Consider the following 15,595-nt stretch of genomic DNA (forward strand, 5'->3'; position numbering starts at 1 on the left):
ATTGATGGTTAGGGCCACAGACAGGGGGATGGCGGGACTGTTTACACTGCTAACAAACACATTCCCTTCTCTTCCTGTGCTCATCTTTCATCTCTGCTAGCATCAATTTGACCCTGTTCTGTTAGAGAAAGTAAGGAGTTTATAATTTTTACCAAAATAATGAAAGAGAAAGGCATAAGAGAAATGCATATAATAAACCACATTATTGGTATTTTTTGAAAGAGGGCAAAGAAAAACACACAAGAAGAAATAACAAACCACTGTTCAATATAATATATATATATATACACAATTACAATATATATGAATATAACATAAATATGATATTATTTTTTATTTTAAAATGTGATTACATTTTATTTTTTTATGTAGGAGTACTGCTATTTATTCAGCCACTGATTAGCTGATTGAATTGGGCATAAACTCCACCTTACCTTTTTCTTCCATTTTTTATAATTTTATTAATTGAATCACTGTGAGAGCAGTTACAAAGCTTTTGGGTCTAAGTCTCGGTCATACAATGAAACACCTGTACCTTCACCAGTGCTTATTCTCCACCCCCCAACAACCCCAGTATACCCCCATTCTACACCCCCCCCCTTCCTGTGGGGCAGATGATTTCCACCTTACTCTCTATCTACTTTGATCACATTCAATATTTTGACACCTGTCCCACCATTATTAAATGATTTTAATAATCATTTTACCCCAACACTCAGATCTGCTGAAAAGGCAACAGTAGACAATTTGTTTTCTATTGCTGGTTAGGAATAATATATGATGTCACGTGGATGCACTAGTGGCCGCGCAATTTTGAAATTCCGAAATTTTAACATTTAAATCTGGATGGGTTTCTGCCAAAACCTGCTGGGTTCCAAGATTTGCTCCTGAGTCTCTGGGATCATGATCCTTAAGCAGCTTGATCAGGAGCCAGAGAGACCATTTGTGGGCGGTGACTTGGGGTCTTGTTGGGACTGGGAGAAAAAGGCCAGCTCCACCCCCCATCCCACGAGGCCCTGTGTGTCTCGTCACTGAGCTCCCAAACATGACTGTCCGGTGGCCTCTGGAGGATGGAGGCCACCGAGTCTCCTAGGGGGAGCAAGTGGAGGGACAACGCTCTTTCCCCCCTAGGGTGACCTGGCGAAAGTAACCTACTGCAGGGTCCAGATGCATTTCTGCTGAAAGCCACTGGGTTCCGAGATTTGCTCCTGAGTCTCTGGGATCATGGCCGTTAAGCAGCTTGATCAGGTGCCAGAGAGGCCGCTCGTGGGCGATAACTTGGGGTCTCCTTGGGGTAGAAGGGAAAGGACCGGCTCCACCTCCATTCTGTGAGGCCCAACATGTCTCATCACTGTGGGCCCAAACCTGACTGTCCAATGAACTCTGGAAGATGTGATTGCATTTTAGTATTTGAAATTAATTTGTTAGTTTTTGGGAAAAAGCAATGGCCATTCAATTATTTTTCTTAGCAATTTTACTTAATTGTCCTTTATTCTCCTTTTATTTATTTTTGTTTGTTATGCTTTGTTTTGTTTGGGAGCCACTGGACTTACTCATATGATAGATCATAAGTAAGTAAGTAAGTAAAGGCCCTCCCGTTGATCGTCGATTTGCTCGAGCGGGCCCAGTAACGTCTCCATTGGAGACTTTGTTGTTACTGTGTCTGGCATAACGAATATTCTCGGTGGCTTGCCGGGCTCTCTGAGAGGGGCGGAGGAATCGAACTCGGGTCGGCCATGTTGGCCGCTTGTAAGGCAAACGCCCTACCCGCTGTGCTAATGATATGCATCCAATACTATAATTATATAATAGCTTGCTCTCTTCCTCCCCCTTGCTACCTGTAAGTCTACATAACTGTGCAGTCCTTCCCACCTCAGAAATTTTATTTTTTGGGGGGGTCACACCTGGCCATGCAAGGGGTTACTCCTGGCTCTGCACTCAGGAGTTACTCCTGGCGATGCTCAGGGGACCATATGGGATGCCAGGAATTGAACCTAGGTCAACCACGTGCAAGGCAAAGGCCCTACCCACTGTGCTATCTCTCCAGCCCCTCAGAAATTTTCTTAGCAACACTTTTTGAGACTAATTAGCAACTTGGTCTCTATTCAATTTAACATTGATTTGCTATTAATATATAAGTGCAACACTGTCTACATATAAAAATATATCTTGGTATTAAAATGACTCGACAAAATGACACTTATCAAAACAGGTATCAACTTTCCTTATTACAAAGTGATAACTAGTCTTTAGGCAGAGAGAACCAAGAGCAAGACTTCGCTTCAAGGTCAGTGGACCTTGGAATAAAAATAGAAAGGAATTATTTCATATGACTATTGTCATCATAAATGTTATCTTGTCCTAGAACTTATATTATTTTTATGAATGATCTTTATGAGTTATTTACATTATGTGGTTTTTATGAGTTATTTACATTATGGTTAAAATAAATATGGAGTATCAAGCAAGTTTCATTCTTCTGTCATCAAATCTTTCCATTTATCCTTTATTTTATATTCCGCTTTATTTTATTTTGGTTATTTATTTTGGCAGAGTGTGAGTCACAGAATTTGTGCTCTCAGGGATTGTTCCTGGTCTGTACTCAGAGATCACCCCTGGAGGACTTCGAAGGACCATATTTGGTGTCAAGAATGAAACCAGGGATGGCCCATACTAGGTATGTGCCTTATCCCAATCCTTATCCCTACTACAATCTCTCCTGACCCTATACTGATTTTAAACAAAAATACTGCTACAATGTTTTGTAGGACTTAAAAAATAACATTTATACTTTAAACACATCCTCGGAATAGACAGAAGTATAGAATAAATGCATTTGTGTGAATATGCACAGTTATTTGTAGGCAATCATGAGACAGGTTAAGAGCCAATTAATAAAAAGGAAATTTACAATCATTTTGATAATGAAATTATAGTGTCATAGTCTATTTTCTTAAAATTTATAATTGCTAACTACATGAATTTAGTATAAAATTATACAATAATGGGATGGAGTGATAGCACAGTGGAAGGGCATTTGCCTTGCTTGCAGCCAGCCCTGCCGAGCCGGGTTCGATTCCTCCACCACTCTCGGAGAGCCCGGAAAGTTACCAAGAGTATCTCACCCACACGGCAACACCTGGCAAGCTACCTGTGAAGTATTCAATATGCCAAGCGCAGTAACAAAAAGTCTCAAAAAATGGAGACATTATTGAGCCCACTCGAGCAAAATCGATGAACAATGGGAGGACAGTGTTTTGTTTTATTAGTGAAACACCATGAGGTACAGTTGTATACTTACAAATTTTTGTACTTAGGTTTCAGTTATACAATGATAGAGTACCCATCCCTCCACTAGTGCCCGTTCTCTACCACCAATGATCCCAGTATCCCTTCCATCTCCCATCCCCCCATCCCATCCCACCTCGGTGGCAGGTCATTCTTTTTTAAAATTATACAATAATTTTGACATGCAAAATGAATTTTATAAGAAACAAATGTTTTGAAAACCAATTCATTACTGTCTTCTAGAGTTCTATATCATTCTCATCAATGAATGGAAATAAAGTGAATACAAAAATCCTCAGTGTACATGTCATCAGGTTGCTGTGTTTGTACTGAATATGGTATGCAATGACATGTTTTAATTGGTAGATATTATTCATACCATATAGGTATTTTCAATGGCTTGAAAATCAAAATAGTAGTTTCAAATTTAGCTATTCAAAGTATTCTCCCTGGTTTATTTGTACATCTCCTTTATATTGTTTTGATCTTCTAAACATTTTAAATTTCCTTTTTATTTTATTACAATAAAATGCAAAGACATTTACTTTTTCATTTGTGATTGTAAAAAACACAAAATTACAGTTCTGTTCTTGTTTCTGTTCACTGCTGCTTTTTCATTTTTAAGTTTTTATAGTTTAGACTGTGGGTTTACATTAGTATTGACATTTATGGCTTTGGTGTACATTTTTAGTCCTTTTCCCGATTGTTATTTTCAGTATTAATTAGCTAGTGCCTTGGGGATACCAGGGTCATTTCTAGCAGTGCTCTTTCCAGCAGTATTAGACTGTTTTGTAGAACCAGGAATTAAACTGAAGACCATGCACATGCAAGGCATGTACCCTACTTTTCAGCCAAAATCCCCACCCCTGGAACTATAATTCTTCATTTTAAAAAGTTCAACTATAATTCCTGTTCAAATAAATTCACTTACTAAGCCGCCGAGTCATTGAGCTGATATTCTGATGCCCTTTCGAAGCAGGCCTGAATCCCAGGGTCTCTCCACAGATGCTTTATCACTTCAGCCAGTTCTGGAGTCATGCCACCATCTCCCAGGGCATTTGCCATTGCATAGAGTTGGCGCTGGTCTTCCTAAAGCAATTTTTAATGAGTAGGATAAAATATTATTGTTTGAAACCTCATGATATTTTTTACTAGAACATTTCTATTTGGTGGTTATTTTGATGGGGAGAGTCTTCCAAACAGTGCTCAAGATGCCCAGAGTGCCTCTTAGTCAGCCAACCCATGTGGAAGTTCTCTGTGGGGTCCTGAGGATGTGACACTGCTCAGGCCCTGTGGTACTGAGTATTAATTGATACTCCTCAATAGTACTAGGAAGGTACTGCAGGGCCCTACCTGGTGATGCTTGGAGTACTAGGAGTACCAGAAATTAAACTGGGTTGGCTGCATGAAAGAAATGCATCTTAATCTCTCTACAATCTCTTTGGCCTCCAAAAGATTTTTTATTATTCCTTTTGGCAATAATCGTGTTGAACACTTATTTTACCTTTATGATACTTTTTAAGGTTAATAATTAGAGTAATTAAATTATTATCACTGATAATTAGACTAAGTAACTGAATCAAATTCATCTAGAATCAAATTCTGATAAAGCTTCATATTCTTGTTCATACTCTTTTTATAAATGTTTTTTATAATAAAATAAGCTAGAATATGCAATATCTCATAAAATCCTGAGAATAATCATATGAGCACCATTTATAAGAGATCCAAACCTTACACATTAAATTACCTAACCAATAAGACAATAAGCAACAAGGGCGTCAAATTTAAGCACATTTTGTTCAAAGTTCAGAAGCTGTAGATGAAGGAAGTCTAATCAGAACCAGATGCTTATCTGATTGCTATTTCCTATTGTTTAAAATTTATAACAGCATTTGAAAATGGTGAGTCTCATTGCTGAAGATACAACATAAAGTCTAGACCTCTAATTTCTTCCCCACCATATTTTAATGTCAAACCAAAATTATCAAATGAATTTAACTAAAGTTTTAATGGCTATAATAAATGTTTAGCCCCTTTTCTTGCCTTATCATTAGTTAAACTTTAAAATATTTCTTTTTAGTTAGACAGGAATGTTAGAAATGCAAATTAAGCAAACTATTATCCAGTTGCTCTTGCTGGGGCTGGAGAGAGGGTATAAGTGGCGAGGGTGCTTGTCTTGTATATGGCTGACCCGGATCTGATCCCTGCCATCTCATATGATCCCCTGAGCACTGCCAGGAGTGATTATTGAGAGCCGAGCCAAGAGTAACATCCCAGATGTGGTCCCCAAATTAAAAAAAAATAAAACAGAAAAAAAATACCATACTTTGAACTTGAAGATAATACAGAGGACAAGGTGCTGGATTGCATGAGCCTGGACCTAGGTTCTATCCCTGGTGCGTCATATGGTCCCCTGAGTCCCTCTAGGATTGATCCTGTAAGCAGAGCCAGGCCTAAATCCTGAGGACTTCTATCTGTGACCCCTGGACAACCCCTCCCCCAATCCAAATGTCATACTCTACATTTAAGAATTTCAACAAGGCTGAGAGATCCGAAAGAATCTCTAAAACGTTTAAGGTATGGAAATCAATACCGTGCTTAACTTTACTCTGTCATTTAATAGCAGTATCATTTGCAAAGTCCATTTATTTGCTTATTTTAGATAGGTACTCCGTTTTATCCTTATTGGGTTAATCTTGATCAATTTCCATCCTAAATATCTAACATTTATGAAACTCTGAAATTATGGTCCGTCCATGAAATGGAATACACTGGGGCCAGAGAGATCATAGAGTAGGTAGGGTTGCCTTGCACACGCTCACCCTGGTTGGATCCCCTGCATCCATATGATCCCCTGAGCACCATGAGGGATGATTCCTGAGCACAGAGCCAGGAATAGCCTGAGTATTGCTGGGTGTGGTGCCACCACCACCCCCTGTCTGTAATGATAAAGTATGAATTATTTAGAAAATTGAAAAATATATTATAGGTATAATAGAAGTGTTTCACAATACATTGTTGAGTGAAAAAGACAAGGAACAGAACAGTGTTGTGGCATCTATGAGTTTCAGTCAAAGGGTTTATATTCTTATTTGCTTGCTATGTACAAGAAGTTTTTGGAAGAGCACACACTGTCTTTACTAGTGCATTTGGTAATTTCGTGTGGGAGTATAACAGACTTTTTGTTTGAATTTCTTTACACTGTGCATATATATAAACATTTGTTTAAAAAATAGTTTTAAAATGCATTTTCAAATTGTGCTTTAAGTGTGATGCTGTTTTTTCTTCATTTTATGGAGGAAAAATGGGGAAAATAATTTGCTGTTTTACTGATTTGGACATATGACTTAGTATATCATCTACAATTTCCTTATAGTGAATAAACTGTTAAATGATTTATAGAAAAATAGAAGACAAGTCACCTTAAGAACTTTTATTTGTTCTAACTTTCTGTATTAATACATATTAGTGACCGATGCCTGTGATTTTTAATCTATGTCACTTGTACATTTCTGACGAATGGCCCTGAATATAGTCAAAACATTTCCCATTTCTAATAACTTATTTCCCAAATTCCTCGTTTTTTTCCTTAAATTCCTAATTCTCATCAAAGCTGATATAATTCACTCACTTTACGATGAGAGACTCAAAATCGTCTCTGACTTCTCCTGTGATAACTTTTGTCACTGTATATTTTTTATTTTATTTTTTTAACTTTTGTTCTCGGAGAGCCCGGCAAGCTACTGAGAGTATTTTGCCCACACAGCAAAGCCTGGCAAGCTCCCCATGATGTATTCGATATGCCAAAACCGGTTAACAACAAGTCTCACAATTTGTTGTGAGACGTTACTGGTGCCCACTCGAGCAAATCGATGAATGATGGGAGGACAGTGCTACAGTGCTATTATTAAAATGTCATTTAAGAAAAATGTGGTAAAGAAATAGCACTTTGGTTTTGTCCCAAAAGAAAAAATAAGTTACATGAATTATAACAACCATAACCTTATAAATAAACTGTAGTTTTTTAAAAATTTTTTGAAAACTATCCACTTTTAATGTAAATATATTTTATTTGTATCAATATAGCAAATATAGTCTCAACATAACTGTCATAAAGTTCTCTTAACAACCAATGTAATAATGATGCCATCATTTAGTTTTTTGTTTCTCTAAAGCTTTTACATTTTATTCTCTATATAAGTAAAGCTAACTATAGTTATTATCAAACCAAATGTGTATTCTAATGTATAAGACAGTTAAAAATATATTATGATATAAGAAACCAAACTAAATTTGTCACATTTCTGGGTGTTAGGTCTTGCAAAAGTTTGTTGTGGTTTTAAAAAAAATCTCCCAGTTGAAGGACTAGAACATAATACAGCAGGAAGGGCATTTGCCTTGCACTCAGCTGACCCAGGTTCTATCCCAGAATACCATATGATTCCCCGAGTACCACCAGGAATAATTCCTGAGTACAGAGCAAAACGTAACCTCTAGCATTGCTGAGGGTAACACAAATGCCGAAAAATAAAAAATAAAATAAAATAAATCTCCCAGTTCATTCATATTTGTAACAACGGAGCTAAGAACCTGGACTGCATGCAGTACTGTTTAAAAAACAATAAAATGTCTACTGTACACATTGACACATCAATTCTTGAAGTTATCATGCAGTTACTAAAGGAATGAATTGATAATCAAAGACTATTATTTACAGGTTTGGATAAATAAATCAAATTCTAATTTTTTAAATACCTACTACTACAATTTAAAATTGCTACTTACACAAAAATAGCAAATTTTAGCAAGATTTATTAAAATTAGTTTTAAATGTAGATTACCTGAGCCAGATGACTTAAAACTGAACTCTTACTACCTATCTGCTCTCCTATCTTATATTTTTCATAAATTTCTGTCAAACTTAAAATTCAAACTCTTAGTGGAACTAACAGGGATCTGTATGCTTTGATTCATGTCTTATCTTCAAAACCTATATCCCGATCTTTCCTCTCCTCCTCTGCTACCCTTCTTCTCTCTCATTCTTCTTCCCTTACAGTTTATTAAACTTTATACTTCGGTTTTTAGAGTACTTAAATGACTGTCCTTTACATGTTTTTTCTGTGCCTCATTTTCTCTTCATTTGCATCTCTTCAAAAATAGTCTTCCAAGGATGATCTCTGATCACCTACTGTTTTCTTATCTGCCTTTATTTTTCTTAATTTACTTACTGCTATCTGTATGCAAGCCCCTCCCCCCAACACTAGATAGAGTAGAACAATATTTTTTAGCAAAATTTTGTATAAAAATTTTATCTGGAAACCTGGCTTTCATCTCACACTATACTACATTATTAAGTATCTCGTACTTGAGACAATGGTATCTTCAAGTTTTGTTATTACAGAATTTTCAGAGTCTTTAAGTATTAATATTTGAAAATTTCCAAGAAATCATTGTAATGTTTTATATGACAGACTTATTTTATTAACTATATTTTATCATAGACCAACTGGAGAAATCAGTGTTCTTTGACTTACACCTTAGAGTTGATTTTGTACGGCACTAAGTTAAAGGTAGTCCCAGTACTAAATCCTTTGTTAAAATACATTTGAGGTTTAACACCCTTTTTTCCATTCAAGCATATAGTTTTTATGTTATATAAAAATTAATAATATTTAGGAATAAATTGAAATTATTAAATACCTATGTTATATCAACCTCTTATGTTTTCAGCTTTGGAATCATATTTACGGTGTCTGAATTTATAAAACTAATCTATCAACTATTAGAGAAAAGAGTCAAAATCAACCATCTTTATACCCATTTAAATGATAGAACTCATATCTCCTCCTTAGCTATAGCCTCATGAAAAAAAGAAAGAAGGAAAAGAAAGAGAGAAAGAAAGTAGGGAGGGAGGAAGGAAAGAAGGAAGGAAGGAAGGAAGGAAGGAAGGAAGGAAGGAAAATATTTAAATTCTGTGTCCATTTCTCATTTCTCAACTTACTTCTTTGGAATATGCAGTCATTACTAGTTTAAAACCCCTTGGTTTACTTTTTTTAAATTTTTATTTATTTATTTATTTATTTTTTATTAGTGAAACACCATGAGGTACAGTTATAGACTTACAAACTTTCGTGCTTGGATTTCAGTTATACAATGATCGAGTACCCATCTCTCCACCAGTTCCCATTCTCCACCACCAATGATCCCAGTAGCCCTTCCACCCTCCACCCCATCCTCCCCACCCCGCTTTGCCTCTGTAGCAGGGCATTCCCTTTTACTCACTCTGTTCTTTAGGGTGTTGAAGTTTGCAATAGAGGTATTGAGTGGCCATCGTGTTCGAAAACCCCTTGAATTACTTAACCGAGCACAATATTACTAAATCAAATTGATATTTTAAAAATTTACTTATCATTGGCCTGCAATGGTAGGTAAATAATAGTCTTTAAAATAATTTTTTGGGGCTGGAGCCATAGCACAGTGGGTAGGGTGTTTGCTTAGCACACGGCCGACCCGGGTTTGATTCCCAGCATCCCATACAGTCCCCCGAGAACCTCTGAGAGTAATTCCTGAATGAAGAGCCAGGAGTAACCCCTGTACATTGCCGGATGTGACACAAAAAGCAATAAATAAATAAATAAATAAATAAATGGATATTTTTTTGCTTGAACCTCCAAGGCCCTTTCAACTTGAATAAATTCCATCGTGATTTCCTTTTTCTTTTTTCTTCAGTTTTTGGGCCATATCTGGTGCTATTCAGGTCTAACTACTGGCTCTGCACTTGGAATCCCTTCTGGTATTGCTTAGAAGACCGTATGAGACATCAGACACCAAACTGAGGTTGGCCAGGTGTAATCTTACCTACTGTCCCTTTTGCTGCTCAATATCAGGCTTGTCTATCATGGGGGCATAACAATTTGCATCTCATTTTCTGCTTAATTGTCATTAGAATTTACCTGACAGTGAATAATATTTTAATGAAATAATGTTTTCAAATGGTTTTGAATGTGTAGAACCTATACGTATATTTTAATGAGCTTATGTTCAAAATGATTATTGGAAGGAATAATTCCTAATATTTATTACAAGTTTACATTCATAATACTTTGTTTTTAAGTGCATTTTTAATGTTTATGCTTTTTCCACTTAGTCATTGTCATTTATTGAGGAACTTATTTTGTGGATGCAGAGAAATTTAGAATAAGTAGTTTAAGTCTCACAATGGAGACGTTACTGGGCTCACTCGAGAAAATCGATTAACAGTGACAGTGACAGTGACAGTTTGTTTAAAAATATGAAACACAGTACCATTGTGACTCATGTAAATCTTCAATCATGATCTTTTCCCTTTTTGAATTTATCTCTGTGTGATGCGTGAATGGTTATGCAAAGTTATTTAAACATGTGTAAACAAAATTAAATGCTAAATACATAACAATAGGATGCCAAAACTATTAAAGTCACACAGAAGTTAAATGTTTAGCAATGAATCTGTTAAATAAACAGTTTAAGCCAGGTAGAGTGTGTATTTATTTAAACACAAATATCAAAGAATATGATTGAAGTTTACATCAGTTAAAATCAAAATATGAACTATCTAGTACCTGACAACTATAATGTTTTGTATGTGAGGACATGGAAACTCCAGAGAAGAATACCAATTCCTTAGGAGTATTTGGATTATTCTACTGACAGTTTTATTATACAATCTAAAAATATACACAAAATAAATTTTTAGATTTAAAACAAAAACAAAAGGGGAAAAGGGAGCTCAGATAGAGAAGGGAACACCAAATAAAGGTGTTGGGAGGATCCTCCCAGGATGGGAGAGGCATGCTGAAAGTAGACTATAGACCAAACATGATTGTCATCCATTGACTCTTTTGCAAACCACAACACCCAATAAGAGAGAGAGAGAACAAAAGGGAATGCCCTGTTACAGAGGCAAGGTGGGGTGGGGAGGATGGGGGGTGGGAGGGATACTGGGATCTGTGGTGGTGGGAAATGGGAACTGGTGGAAGGATGGGTATTTGATCATTGTATAATTGAAACCCAAGCACAAAAATTTGTAAGTCTGCAACTGTACCTCATGATGTCTCACAAAAAAAATTGTGTTTTTTTTAGATCAGTACAATGGCAATAATTTATATAATCTATTGTTTTTCCCGACCAGGGCTCCGGCAGGCGAAGACCTCCAGAACCAGCCACCACCATGCTGAGATCACTCTCCGCACACATGAAGGTACTGGCAGAGGAACAAAGGCATGCGGGTCCCGGGGCTGAGATCTCCAAGCGTACTCAAATTGGGGCTGAGCATCCTCCAACCAGATCCTCTGAATTCCAGTAGGCGGGGGTCACACCCACCAACTGGCCTCCTGGCGCCGTGTAATCCCATCAACTGCCAAGACTCAGAAACTATAAAACCCAGCTCCAGGAACCGTGCGGCTGTATTTGCGGCCGTGCGGCATCTTATTATGACATCTTATTATCTCATTCCTACTTTGGACAAACTGGCAGGCTACCGAATGTAACCTGCCCACACAGCAGAGTCTGGCAAACTCCCTGTGGCGTACCCAATATGCCAAATACCAGTAATAATGTTGGTTCTCATTCTCCTAAAGAGCCTTGAATATAGCACTTTCTTAAAAATCTCAGGGCTAGAATGAAGGAGACGTTACTGGGGCCTGCTCGAGGCAATCGACGAATAACAGGATGGTCATGATTCGTGATTCGTGATTATTTTTCCCTATCTGACTGAAAGTTTAAGAGTCTCTTACCCAACCAATTCAGCCTTTCTCTGATTGCTGATACCACTTGTTTACAAACTGGGGCTGTCAGAAACATAATATATGTAAATAAGTAGCACTAGGCAAGACTTAGATTTTCAGCTTGTTAGATATGTTAGAAGAAACACCTATTTCAGAAGCCCCTGTTGCTTAGGAGGAAAAAAATTTGAATATTCCTAATCATTAAAAGCAATTTAAAGCATTCAATAAAAATCCCCCTATAAGGGAAACTAGAGATTATTTTTCTTTTTTAAAGTTTAACCATTTAATGAGTGTCATATTGCTACTCTTTGGCTCTTAATAATCATGTCTTTAAACAGCAGAGATATATGAGTTTGTTTCTTGGGGACAGTTTAAAATCCTAGGTTCTTTGAAAAAGTCAGTGTCAAAGAGGTAAATGAACTCTTAAGTAAGAACAACACCACCAAGTCAAGGAAGGATAGGAAATTAAAGGATATTGAACCTCAATTTCTGTATTAGGAGTTCTTCTCCAATATATAAGAGAGGGAAGTGTAATCTGTAAACATTAGGCAGTACTGGGTGACTTATTCAAGTCAAGTTCTGAAAAAAAAAATACAAGACTAGCAGATGTTCTGATAGAAAAATCCCAGGCACTTACTTCAGTGGCAGAAGTGTGCAGTAACTTTGTACATCAATAGCCGAATCTTAAAAACTATTGTAACCCTATTACCTAAACTAGGATTTTTATAAAAAAAATGTTATTTAAATTAAAAACAGAAATACTCTGTACATCCTTAGAATAGATAGGTTAAAAAAAAAGAATACCTATCTGTTCTAAGGACGTAGGGAGTACTTTTATGTTCATTTTCAGAAAGTCAAAAAACAAAACAAAACAGGATTTCCTTTATAAAATTGACAGGCAGCAAGAAAAGAGGACATTTCTTTTCCTCTTAAGGGACTCCGACAGTCTAACCCTAAAACTACCGCCAGGTGGTGGGGAGAGAAGTACTCATCTGAGTCTCTGTACTTACTGTACTGTTCCCCTTTATTTTTATTATTAGAATAACGAGTTCTCAAGGGTCATTTGGGAAACAGTTCACATCCTCTGGAGGCAACCAGCCATTCTTGAAGGGGTCATAGAGAAATAGGTGAGCTCTTGTGAATTGTTCATGCTGATTTCTTTAGGGGGGGTGTGGTCAACTATTGTTCTTCGAATAATACTGTTTTACTTGCCAACTAAAGTACTGTGATATGTTTGTACATTGCTGTTTTTATGGTAAGTACATTTAAATGTACTTAAACAAAATATTATAAAACACATAAAAAATGAAACTCAATTTTACTACATATGAAACTATCACTATTTGAGTACATATATATTATGAATACTCTTATGCACTTTACTTTAAAAATAATGATATTAATAAATAAGTCTTTTTCCTATTGTTATATAGTCTTTGTCTTATCACTGAACTTTATTGAAATGTGATTGAATATGATGGTAATTATAAATTGACTCATAATTTAAAGAAATAATAAATCCAGATATAGCAAAGGTTGCTTTTTGAAACAAATGCTTTTGTATTTATAAAACTTTGCATAATATAGTATATTACGGGGCAGTAGTTAGGAACTAGCAGAAGATTTAATATGGTCATACTACAAAGTCTACCAGAAAAATTTTTATTTGAAGAATATAGAAACCTTTAAATAGAATTTGTTTCCTAAATTCACATTTTACGTGCTTAAATTTTTTGTATTAATTAGTACTACAAATTTATGAAGTTCTACTATTTAATGGTTCATTATTTATATACTTACTGAACTTCTGGGATTTACATAATCAATCCCAAGTGTATTCATGGCTTTCACAATAGCTAGGATGGATTGCAATGTATTGCTATAAACTACTGCTTTGAACTCCAGGCATTCCTGCTCACTGTAACCATTCTTGTGGATGATTCTATAATATAAACAGTAAAAACAAATGTTTTAGCTGAACAATTGATTGTAATATCAAAACACATTAAGAATAATTTGATTTAATAAATGTTTGTATTAACATATTCATATTTGTTTAAACACATATTCATTAAATAAGAATTTTACTTATATGGGTAAACTAAATGTGAGCAATTGTGATACTTCAGATTTTGTTAACCCTGTTATTTGATACACCATCCTGAGTAACTCATGCCTAAGGTGAAAATGACTTTGAATTTCACTCCATGGACACTGAGTAAAAGGTATAAAGCAAAGTCATTGTATTTACATAATTTCTATCTTTTTAGGAGAAAGTGTTCTACATTCCCAGGGAAAGTATATATATATATATATATATATATAGAGAGAGAGAGAGAGAGAGAGAGAGAGAGAGAGTTATAAAATTTTGTGTAGTGTTTACAACATGTTATCTAGAGGAAGTGAAGTAATTTAGTAGAACAGTCATTTCTTTTCCTATCACTTAAGACACACTAGGAAATAGGAGTGCCTGTTCTCTATTTATAGCACTAACAAAGGCATCTTTTTTTAAAATGTAGATAATTACAAACTATTAAATGCTTTGTCACTTTTCCATCTGTGTACATGCTACTGAATTCTCAAAGCTGAAATACCTACACATTTTGTTTGGCTGAACTTTTCTTTCCATTCAATCTAAAGTCAAGTAAACAATTTACTAACAATTTCTGGGAGAATACAGTAAAGTTGGCTATTAGATCTAAAGTATGTATATATGCTAGTTCTTGTTCCTTTCTGTTTGTAGTGTTTTAAAATCTTCTGTCTTTATTAGGTAAATTTCAGGTATCATATTACTAAGGATTTTCATTCTCTGGGCTGGAGTGATAGCACAGCAGGTACGGCATTTGCCTTGCATATGGCCCACCCAGCTGACCCGTGTTCAATTCTCTCTCCCCTCTCGGAGAGCCCGGCAAGCTACTGAGTATCTCGCCCGCGCGGCAAAGCCTGGCAAGCTACCCGTGACGTATTCGATATGCCAAACACAGTAACAATAAGTCTCACAATGGAGACGTTACTGGGCCCGCTTGAGCAAATCGATGAACGATGGGAGGACAGTGCTACAGGCAGTGCTACTATTTCATTCTATCAAGGCATATTAACTTTGGTATGGGAAATAAAATAACAAGTGCTTTCCAAGATTTTGAAACTAAGGATTATACAATCAAAGAGTAAATAAAATCTATACTTACAAATTTTTTTGTTTTGAACTCTCCCAAGAAGTGCTCAGCAGTCAGGGAGGCCACTTCTGGTGATACTGTCAACTGGGTCAGAAACTCATACTAAAAACACAACATATAGTGCTACCCAGGCCAAGTGGTGCTGGGGATCATCAGAGTCACTCAGTGATACTCAGAATATTATGGTGCAGGGAATCAAATCCAGTCCAACTGCATGCTAACATATGCCTTAACTGCTGGCCAATAGCTATGATTTTTTTATATATTCTTTCTAATAATTAATTTATGATTTAGACATTACTATATTTGCCTTGTCTTATTAAACAAATAAGTAAATAAAGACTTTAATAAAAAGTTCATCAA

General features: G+C 36.0%; 2 protein-coding genes across 3 annotated transcripts in view; one reads left to right on the top strand and one right to left on the bottom strand.

Moving 5' to 3' along the window:
- LOC130027372 (platelet glycoprotein 4-like) overlaps positions 1–15,595 on the top strand; it is a 253,284-nt gene that overhangs the window by 66,294 nt on the left and 171,395 nt on the right. Inside the window, exon 1 of one of the 2 annotated variants that reach the window (XM_056118093.1) lies at positions 13,166–13,183. The exons of the other annotated variant lie outside the window; for it this stretch is intronic. The gene's annotated coding sequence lies outside the window, so the exon portion shown is untranslated. Of the gene's footprint in view, positions 1–13,165; positions 13,184–15,595 lie in introns of those variants that run through there. 2 annotated transcript variants of the gene reach the window in all.
- Positions 1–15,595, bottom strand: part of GNAT3 (G protein subunit alpha transducin 3) — a 52,057-nt gene that overhangs the window by 19,624 nt on the left and 16,838 nt on the right. Inside the window, exons 3-4 of the mRNA XM_056118097.1 lie at positions 13,857–13,998; positions 4,220–4,377 (exon numbers count right to left, since the gene is read on the bottom strand). Coding sequence (XP_055974072.1) covers positions 4,220–4,377; positions 13,857–13,998 — 300 coding nt within the window. The remainder of the gene's footprint in view (positions 1–4,219; positions 4,378–13,856; positions 13,999–15,595) is intronic.

This window comes from Sorex fumeus, unplaced genomic scaffold (assembly GCF_029834395.1).
Source record: "Sorex fumeus unplaced genomic scaffold, SorFum_2.1 ptg000037l, whole genome shotgun sequence".
Taxonomy (NCBI): domain Eukaryota; kingdom Metazoa; phylum Chordata; class Mammalia; order Eulipotyphla; family Soricidae; genus Sorex; species Sorex fumeus.